Source organism: Prionailurus bengalensis, chromosome E3, assembly GCF_016509475.1.
Source record: "Prionailurus bengalensis isolate Pbe53 chromosome E3, Fcat_Pben_1.1_paternal_pri, whole genome shotgun sequence".
Taxonomy (NCBI): domain Eukaryota; kingdom Metazoa; phylum Chordata; class Mammalia; order Carnivora; family Felidae; genus Prionailurus; species Prionailurus bengalensis.
Genome location: NC_057357.1, coordinates 23880943 through 23891368, shown reverse-complemented (window position 1 = coordinate 23891368; position 10426 = coordinate 23880943). Strand labels below are relative to the sequence as shown.

Here is a 10426-nt window from a genome sequence, read left to right as displayed (position 1 = left end):
GGGCTCGAACCCATGAACACTGAGACCATGACCTGAGCCGAAAACAAGAGTCAAATGCTTAACTGACTGAGCCACCCAGGTGCCCTACTATTTTCTCTTTCTGAAAGTACTAGACCTTCATAGGTCTGTATTTAATGATATAAAACAGATTCACAAGGGACGCCTGGGTGGCTCATTCAGTTGAGCGTCCAGCTTCAGCTCATGTCATGATCTCACGGTTCGTGAGTTTGAGCCCCGTGTTGGGCTCTGCACTGACAGCTCGGAGCCTGGAGCCTGCTTCAGATTCTGTGTCCCCCTCTCTCTCTGCCTCTCCCCAGCTTTCACTCTGTCTCTCCCTCTCTCAAAAATAAACCTTAAAAAAATTTTTTTAAATAGATTCATAATATTGTCAAGTAAAAAAGCATTTTATAAAACAGTAGATATGGGCTGACCCATAAACAAACAGATACATTTTTAATAGGAAGGATGTAAAAAAGCATTTGATAGTTACTTCTAAGTATCATGATTTGGGGGACTTTTTTTTTTTTTTTTTTTGCTTCTCAGTATTTTCATTTGTTTCTACATCCAGGATAATATAATCTATAATAATAATGTTGAAAGGAAACACAAAACTCAATACAAGCCAACAATTGTATCTCCCTAAGTTGTTCTCTGTAGCTAGGTACTCTTCCTATACCACTAAGATCTATATTTCAGAAATAGATACATTGGGGGACACCTGGGTGGCTCAGTCGGTTGAGTGTCTGACTTCAGCTTAGGGGCCATGATCTCATGGTCCATGAGTTCAAGCCCTGCGTCAGGCTCTGTGCTGACAGCTCAGAGCCTCCTTCAGATTCTGTGTCTCCTCTCTCGGCCCCTTCCCCGCTTGTGCCTCTGTCTCTCTCTCTCTCAAAAGTAAATAAACATTTTTAAAAAATGGGTACATTGGGGGACACAATGGTGACATTCTCATCTGCTTCCATTTGGTTAAAGACAAGGAGATGAGAGGGAGTATAACCCGGGTATTCCAGGTCAGCCGTACCCCATTACTGCATAAGTGAACAGGTTAGTATCTCCCCCAATAGTCCATACAACCCACTGTGGATAAATTTTGAAGTGAAATATAAGTTTCTTTCTTGGAAGCCCTAACAGGGTAATATGTATTGGTCCGTGGCCCATCAAGGAGGAGAAAGGAGATCAAGAATCCAAGGGGGTCCCAACATGAATATGCAGGCCAGATTCTCAGTACCATGCTGATTTGTAACCAGCTGTTGAGTCCCTGCCCCAAGGGACAGTTGCATTAGGAAGGCAAAATGGTAAGATAAGGTGAGCGGAAGATTGTGTGGGTTACGTAAGGCAGATTGTGTGGGTTACATAAGGCAGGATGGGAGGTGGGGGCAGGTAACAGTTCTGACCCAAGGGAGGGTTGTGGCTGAAGCTGATCATTAGCCAGCCCATCGTGTTTTGCACTGGTTTCCTCCTTCTCCAGCCTGTATCATCTGGGAGAACACGGAAAACCTCCTTGAGATGGTTTCTGTAGGGACAGTAGTAATCCCTATCTTACCAGGTTATTGCAAGGGTTAAATTAGGTACTGTATCCAAATGCTTAGCCCAGTGCCTGGTGCTGAATAAACGCTCAATACGTGGTGCACATTATTACGATGATTATTATTGCCAACAGCAGAAGTAAACCAACATGGAGATGACAAAAGATTTGGAATCTTACAAAGCAGTACTTGCAATCAACCGCGACTTCTGGCCTTCCAGATTGGTTCCCTTCTATAGGCAGCATCTGGCCCCTTGAACTTCCGCCCTCTGACTTTAGCTAGAGGATGGGGCACGTAGAAAACCTTCTCTTTATCCTCACTTTCAATCCATTCCTAAATGGAGAGCGTTCAGGCACACCCTCCTGCTCAGATGTGAACTCTGCCCCTCACACAGCCTGCAGACCTCGTGAGTCCATTTCACAGTCCTCTCCCTCTTAGGAACCACCCTCTTTGGAACATTTTCTCACATTTCACAAAACTCAGCCCTGGGGGGGAGGGGGGAAGGAAACTTACACTGAAATAAAACTGAATAATAAGGCTTGATTGGGTCCAAAGACTTAAGGGAAAGAAAATTTCCTTGTTTTGTTAATTTCCAATTCAAGGTCTTAAATGTAGGGTGTAAGGGTGGGAAGGAAGATTCAAGAGAATTCAGATGCAAAAGAGCAAACGAAGACTCAGGACGGGAAGAGAAGGATGTCCGTCCTGAGGTTCATTCTGTTGCTATTCTGTTTATGCACCCAGTCCACCCCCCCCCCACCACTGCCGTTCCAAATCCCTCTTCTTGCTTATATTAGCCACAGTCAGCTTCTGTTGCTTGCGACTCAGTAGCCCTTCCTGGTTTATAAATAAAAGGGAGTAAAAAGGCAGTTAAAAGTGAAGAAAATAAACAAGGTCCAAAGAGGAACAGACAAGATGGGGAAAAGTAGCTGGATCTTAGGAGTGTGTCAGATTTTGAAGGATTCCAGTCCTAGTCTGTGCGTACCTGCCCTCCCCCCCCACTGCCGCCATGCCCTTAAAAGAGAATCACAGTACTTCTGGAAAAAAGATAGGGGTGGGGGGTGATGAGCAGGCACATCTGCTGTCTCACTCCTGAAAAATTCTATGCAAATCACGGTCACTACTGTGGTTGGAAATTTGAAGAGGCAAATTTGCCTGGCTCTGATGGGTTGGAATACCCAGGCATTTCACAGCTTATGAATTCAAAGATAAAAATAATTTTTAAATTGAGCCAAGTAGAGAATTATGAGAAGTAACTACATTCATTTTTTTTCCTAAGAAAAAGTTCTTGTCAGAGTGGATTAATCCACGTTTAACTTTGTGATTTTAACAATAAGGTGCAAGAAATAAATAACAGGTTCACAATGTGAAAAACTTTTGAAGGTCTATATTAGAGCTACTTCCAGCATATTTGTTTTGATATTATTATTAAAGACCTGAGTGAAGAATTAATTAAATTGCAATCAAACACGGAGATGACATAATGTCAACAGAGTGGTTCATACCTTGAATAAGGGAGCCAAAGAACTACACAACATCAGAAAACCAAGGTTTTCATAGTTAATCCTGCCTCCCCATTTTACAGCTGAGAAAACTGAGGCTCAGAAAGATCAACCCATTTGCCGAAGAGTAAGGCTGCCAGAATTCAACTTTTCTACGCGTTCTTTTTGAATAAATGAAAGCTGCATTGTGATTCAAGATTCAACTAGACATTTGTTAAAAACTAGAGCAGTGAGCTGATGAGACAAGATAAAATTTAATCAGGTCAGATGTGTAAGGACCTAACATGTTGGGTCCAAAAAAGCCCACTGTACAAGCACAGTATGGGGTAGATATGCCTTAATCAGCAGCGCTTGTAAGAAACACTTAGAGATGTTACTCAGCTGCGAGCTTGAGATGTCAGCAGTGTGATAGAGCTACAAGAAAAAGATAATGGAGTCACAGGTGGCATTACTAGAGACAGTTTACAGAAGGGAGGTGAGCATCTCGGTGAACTTTTCAACCTACAGCTGGAAGTCCTCATTTGGTCCCAGGTGTCAGGCTTTAGAAGTAATATAGACATGTTAGTTCACAGCTGGGAGAGGAGCCTGGGATGGAATTCTGGGAGGAATGATCAAAGGAAGATAGGGAATTGCAAAGCACTGTCATTAAGAGCCCAAATCCTGAGTCAGTTTACCGCCCCCCCCCAACCCCCCCGGGCCTGTTGATTACTGATTGTGTGTTCCTTAAACCTTACTCTCAGTCTGTAAATTAGGAATTATAATAGTATCTATCTCCAAAGACAAGGGAGGTAGTGCATGTCAACTGATATGCACATTACTGGCACCAAACAAGCACTCAGTAAATGTTAGCTACTATTAGAATTAAGGAAGTGAGGTGATGTGGGGATAATGGTAACAAACTCATCGGGTTGTGGTCCATATTAAAGGAGTTAACCCTGGGAGGGCTCGAAACAAAGTTGGTAGTTATGGTCTGTAGTAGAGGGACTGGCCTAAGGTTTCTAGGGATAGGCCCGTTTGGGGACAAAATATTCCCTGGCTAGGGCTAAAGTCCACAGAACCTGATTAGATTATTCTCTGAAGAAGGATGTTTAGTTTGTGGGGGGCAGGCAGTGGAGGCGATGGTGGTCGCTCAGTGAATGGTGTGTGGGTAGCACTTGGTGAACACCTGGGCACAGTGATTTGGCATTCCTGTGGGGTGACAACTTAGCGTTCTTGGCCACGGTGATTTAGGTCTGTTCTGATGTACGGTTCTGATCCACTAGTGTGGTCACTCAGGGCAGCACTAGGGTTGGTCACCCATGCCTGTTCTGCGCATGGTCGCTGAAAACTGTCCTGCGGGCAATTGCCAGGAAATCATTCGAAGAGGAAATGCTCCTGGAAAAGTCCTCCCTTGCGTTTCCTCCTCATGCCACGGCATGAAGTCCACCGCATCCTGGACCTCAGGGACGCTGTGGGACCCCCAACAGCTCCCCGGGGAGCAGTTCGCCGCTAGGGGGCGGCCGCTAAGAGAGGAACCGGCCCCGCGCGGAGTCCGCTCCTTTGGGGTTCCCTCGCCTGCCGCGTCCCGGGAGCTGTGGAGTGACAGTGGGGTGGGGGCGCATGCTTCATGGGTGTGAGACAGAGCGAGCCGCCTGGATATGAGTCAGCGCGCGGGGGGCCAAGGAGCTCCGCGAATAGTCACGGAATCTCACTCACGCCCTGCTTCTCCACCCATCCCCGTCTAGAGCGTGTGTCCCAGTCCCGCGCGTGTGTGCGCACACGGCACGATGTCTGATTCCGGGCTGTGTGTGTCTGGTGAGACGGGGGTGAGGGGGACAGGGGAGGGTCCGTGTTGGTGTTTCCACGCCCTTGTGGGGTGAGGGGGTGTGTCCTGGTCAGGGTACGTGTGTACCTGTGTATGTGCGCGCGTGCGTGTGTGTGTCAGTGTGGTGGGACCGTGCATCCGTGTAGAGTGCTTGCGTCTGCGCCGGGGTCTGAGGCTGGATGTTGGCGCAACCTGGGCCGGGGTTCCCACCCCTGGGGGTGCTGGGGGCGTCCGGCCTCCTGGAGGAGTAAATGCCTCGCCACCCCAAGCCGGCCAGGGCTGCACAGGGAGCGGCCTGAACCGGGAGGGCCCGGGTGGCGCGTACCTGGGAGGGGCAGGAGAGTGGGGCGCAGGGGGCGGGCCAGGTCCCAGGGCGGGGCGCGAGCTCGGGGGACCCGCGCGGCTGACGTCAGGCGACTCCTTAAATAGAGCCGGCAGCGCGCGCGGCTCGGCATTTCTCGAGGAGCCGGAGCGGGGCCCGCGCCAGCGCCACCGTCCGGTCCGCCCGCCAGCCCGCGCGGCCGCGCCGCCGCCGAGCGTGGGGCGCCGCGCTCGGGGGACCAGGAATGGGGCTTCGGGCACTGAGCGCGCTCCGAAGCCGGCGCACGTGAGAGCCGAGGAGCGCCGCCCGGAGCCCCGTGGTCCGGGACGGGGAGATGTGGGACGCACGGCCGCCTGTCCCCCGAGGAGCCGCCGTCCCCGGGATCCCCGGGCATGGTGCGCGCCCCGGCCGGCAGTGCCCGGAGAAGACGGCGCCCCCCACGCCCGACCCGCGGGGCCCGGGCAGCGCGGCGCCAGCCCTCTAGGCGGCCGCAGGGCCACGACAGCTCCGCCGCCGGCGCCCCCCGGAAACCATGACCCCCGGCGCGGGCCCATGGAGCCATGGCCTATAGGGTCCTGGGCCGCGCGGGGCCAGCTCAGCCGCGGAGGGCGCGCAGGCTGCTCTTCGCCTTCACGCTTTCGCTCTCCTGCACTTACCTGTGCTACAGTCTCCTGTGCTGCTGCGACGACCTGGGCCAGAGCCGCCTCCTTGGCGCGCCTCGCTGCCTGCGTGGCCCCGGCGCGGGCGGCCAGAAACTTCTCCCGAAGTCCCGCCCCTGCGATCCCCCGGGGCCCACGCCCAGCGCGCCCGGCGCTCCCAGCTCGCCCGCCGCTGCCGCTGCCGCTCCCGCCCCTCGCCTCCCGGCTGCCAACCACTCGGGCTCCGCCAGGCTAGGCACCAAGCGGCTGCCCCAAGCCCTCATCGTGGGCGTGAAGAAGGGGGGCACGCGGGCCGTGCTGGAGTTCATCCGCGTGCACCCGGACGTGCGGGCCTTGGGCACCGAGCCCCACTTCTTCGACAGGAACTACGGCCGCGGGCTGGACTGGTACAGGTAAGGAGGGGGCGCCCCGCTCTGCGCGCCGGGGCCCCAGTCGGGTCCATCCTTAGGGCCATCTCCGGCGTCTCCTCTCCCTCTAATCCGGCTCGTTGTGTGGTTCAAGCTGACACGTGGGGGGACTCTAGCAGGATTCACCAAGAACTTCCCGGGGATGGTGTAGACGGGCACGCGCTTTGTCGAACTGCAAAGGGTGGTTGTTTCTGGAGTCGCCGGAAGGGAAGCGGGATGTCTAGCCAAACCTCAGGGCGAGCTGGTGAGCTAGCTCCGTGTCCAGCCTTTGGGGTGGAGCGGGATGCCCGGGGAAGGGGCGGGCCGGGACACGTGCCGCTTCAGAACAAGGCCCTCTCCTGACCTTCGTTCATCTTCCCCGGCGTCTGAAGGACCCTGAGAAGGGAAAGTCAGAATAGGGCCCCCTTGCGGCAGGGCTCTGCGCTTGGATGAGGTCCCCGGTAGTTCAGGCACACGGAGAGGGCATCCCCTGATGAGTGGGGATGAGGTGGGGGGGGGTCCCTTCTGGAGGGTCATTTTTTACCCGGACTGAGACCCCCCACCCTGCGCCCACCACACCCCGGTCGCTCTGACTCTGAATGAGTGGCCTTAGGGTAGTGGAAAGGAACTCTGGATTTGAGTCATGCTGTCACTTAGCTTGAGCAAATTCCTGAAATGCTTTGAGCCTCGATTTTTTCATCCATCCCAGTGGTCAGGAAAACAGCCTCGTCCTGGTGTGCCTCCTAAGGCCTTTCTAAAGTACCTTCAAAGTGTAAAAAAGACACCTGTGCTGGGTGGTGCTTCTAAACCCACAGCCAGGATGTGGAATTTGGGATACTGGTGGGCACCTCAGATAAGGGCTGGGCAGGGTCCTAGGGACAGCCAGTCATAGACTGTCTGCTCCAGTACACTGGCAGGGCTGAGAGTCATCTAGGTTGGTGATGTCTGGGGATAGCCTGAAGCTTCTGGAAGGTGACAGCCTCTACTGTTCAGTGCCCGTCTGCCTCCCAATCCCTGAATGGTGCTGAGGTGTAGGACTGGCCCAAACGTGGGCCGAGTCAGGGCATCCATGGGAGTGGTGTCAGGTATGGGTTCCCCGCAACACATGGATCACAGAATTCCCATCATTCATCTGACCCTTGAAGACCTTCTAGAAATGTCTGCATAGTATTGGAATTGGGGAGGAATAACATGGTAGCTGTTACAGGAACTAGAGCTAATTTTTAGCAGATGTTTCTAAAAGTAAACCCTTTAGGAAGTAGCAGCCATAAGCATCCTGGACAGATGAAAACTTTGTTAGGGGAGCCAACTAGGCTCATACTGAGGGGCTCTGGATTTGCAAGGGGGCAACAGGGCCGATAGCCCTGGCCTGCACTGGTTGTGGTTGTGGGGGCAGGGGATGGGACACACACCCCCCCCTTAGGAGGCAGACACACACTGTGACTCCAGTGGAGCCCAGCAGGGGATACCTGGCCTGTTGGTGACCCCTGGCACCATTATGTTGGCTTAATGGAATAGGGCAACACAGTATGGGAGGTCTGGTGCTTTCCAAACTGTGACCCACAGGCATCCCATTTGGGTGTTTGAGGTGTACAAGAACAGCGTCAGAGCCAGACCTCGGGGCGAGGGAGGCAAATTCATGGAGCAGCAGAGCCCTGTGTGGGTCAGCCATGGCCACACACTCATGCCCAGCAGGGTTTCCTCGATGGAAAATCTGAAGATCATTACGAAACCCTTGGTCAGTACGAAGTGCCTTTTAAGTGCAAAATAGCAAAATTCTGAGCATCTGGCTTTTAGATATTGTGTTCTCCAGTAAACAATGATAACCCTGCACCCAATGTTTACACTCCCCTCTCCCTGGCCCATGGGCAAGCAACTTACCTTCGGCTTCCTTCCCAGAGCCCGTGTCATTCAGGGATGGCTGCCTTTTATTTTTAACCTTGGCATGTGTGATTCTAAGCCAGCTTAGCTGTGAACCTTAGAGATGGGAGCCGTGCCTTTTTTTTTTTTTTTTTTTTTTTTTTTTATAGCACATTTGGATTCTGCTAAAATTCTCAACTGAGCCTCGGTAGGTTTTATTTAACATCAAGCACACTGACAGCTCTACTTCTCTCTCTCCTCCACCCAGCTTCCCAGGGTCTGAGTTACCCTCCCTTTCACCCTTTGTATTTCTGGGAAAGGTTAGCCTGAAGGTCTGCCCTATTCCCACTACACCCCCAGGGGAGGGCTGGGAGCCTACAGCTCAGGAAAGGGCTATGTGGTTTGTGCATCTGTCCTTTGCAGACCCACACCCTGGGAGTCCAGGGTTTGGTTGTGGATTGCCATTTCTACGTAAGGTGATGCCGTCCCATTTGGATGCTGTTTGCATACTTTCCAGAACGTTTCTCTGAAAGTGCTTTATCCTTTATCATCGCTCAAGAGTTATGCATCAATTGCAGAAATGTCCAGGATTCCTGGGATCCCTTTTAAAATCCACGTTCTCACTTTATTCCTGCATTCTGGGAGTTAGGACAGCAGGTGATTAAGATGCTCCTCTTTCTGCCTGTTGCCCTTGTCATTTCACACATGTGAAAACTGCAGCCCCCCAAAAGTCTGAAATGGGGTCACAAAGCAGGCTGATGAGCCAGAAGTCACCGGCATGTAGTAGCCCATGGAGACACACATGCTCGTGTGTGTGTGGCTGTGTGTGTGCCTGTGCATTGCCAGCTAAGTGCTTTCACCACTGCTCTGCATAGCTTGCCACTATGGAGCCGGTGACCCCTGGGTAGACATGGCCAAAGAGCCCTTGCACCCAGAGTGGCGGACCATGTTTTCCAAAGGCGGAGTTCAGAGTGGCAGAGTTACAGGCCATGGATCACATTATAATCTGCCCACAGTTAAGCTCCTCGGGACAACTTCCTGGGTCCCGAGGCCTCCATATAGAGAGACAGGAAAAATCCAACTTCACTCTCAATGCAAAGGAGAGAGCCTTCTTTCTGTGGAGATAAGCCAGGAGGGGTCAAACAGTGCCTGAAGGCGGAGTGATACAGCCAGGGAGACCAGGAGGCAGAGTCTGTGTCCTCCTTGCCTCCAGCCTGAGCCCCTCTTGGGAACCAGCCCGGGAGAGCCCAGCCCTCTGCGGTGGGATCCCTCCCCTTAGAGGTTTCTGAGTTCCATCACCTGCATGTCTGGCCTGGCTCCCCTCTCCCAATTTCCTCCCCGAGGTGACAGCTGGGTCTATGGGGCGAGGCCGGCTGCATGCTTGGACAGGGGACAGGTAGGCAGAAATGACAGCAGGCTGATGAGGGAACCAAAGATGGTCTCCAGATGCTGTGCGGTTGGTTGAAAGACCGTGATCATCCTGTGTCTCGCCTTCCTCATGGGATGGGGCCCGTAGCAGTCGTCACAGAAGGCTGTTGTGTGGGAAGGTGTCCCGGAAGAGTCTATGGCACATAAAGGTATGGCAGCCATGTTTCTGCTGTTGCTGCGGTGGCTGCAGCTCCTCACTACCAGTGCTTCTGGGATCACCGTCACACTAGTGTGAAAACTTGGTTTCTGCCCCTGCTGCTATTACCAGATTGGGCTGAGGAGTTAATTAGTTGCTGGAAAAGCAGTCCCAGGATAGACTAGGTAGGGTCCCGCTCTTAATTCTAGTGTCAGCTCTGCTTCAGTTTGCTTTCTTATTTTACAGTCTTCCTTCTCTCTCTCCTTTCCTTCCTTCCTTCCTTCCTTCCTTCCTTCCTTCCTTCCTTCCTTCCTTCCTTCCTTCCTTCCGCATTGGTAAAAAGTCACTTCACACGTCTGGGTGTCCGTTTGCTCACCTTTAAAATGGGACTGATGTCTGACCTGCTTTCCAGTCTTGTGAAACTCAAGACGGACCATGTGAAAATCGAAGATTGTATTTGGGGTGCTATGATTTAGCAAGGGTCGGGTGTAAGGCAGAACAGTCCAGGTGTTCATCTTTCATCAAGCGATAAAAACTGTGCGTTGTCTGGTAGTTTTTAGGGTCTTAGAGGAAGCTGAGTTTTGTCCTAAGTGTTCTTGATTTTGCTAGTTTTCAGGGACGGCAGGGGGCTGAGGGTGGGGGGTGAGGAGGCAGCGGATCTTCTCTAAATGCACTGAAATGCCAACAAGAGCAGGTTAACACATGATAATTGACTCTGTGCTCAGGTGACAACATTATGATAGATAAGCCTGTTGGGTAAACTTTAGACTTCACAACTCGGGTTATTTGTTCAGCGTCCATGGTGT

The 10426-nt window shown here is 52.3% G+C and overlaps 1 protein-coding gene across 1 annotated transcript in view; it reads left to right on the top strand.

The window, feature by feature from the left end:
- Positions 1-5252: 5252 nt before the first annotated feature.
- Positions 5253-10426, top strand: part of HS3ST2 (heparan sulfate-glucosamine 3-sulfotransferase 2) — a 94048-nt gene continuing 88874 nt past the window's right edge. The window contains exon 1 of the mRNA XM_043560300.1: positions 5253-6202. Within this exon, the coding sequence (XP_043416235.1) occupies positions 5712-6202 (491 nt within the window). The 5' untranslated portion in view covers positions 5253-5711. The remainder of the gene's footprint in view (positions 6203-10426) is intronic.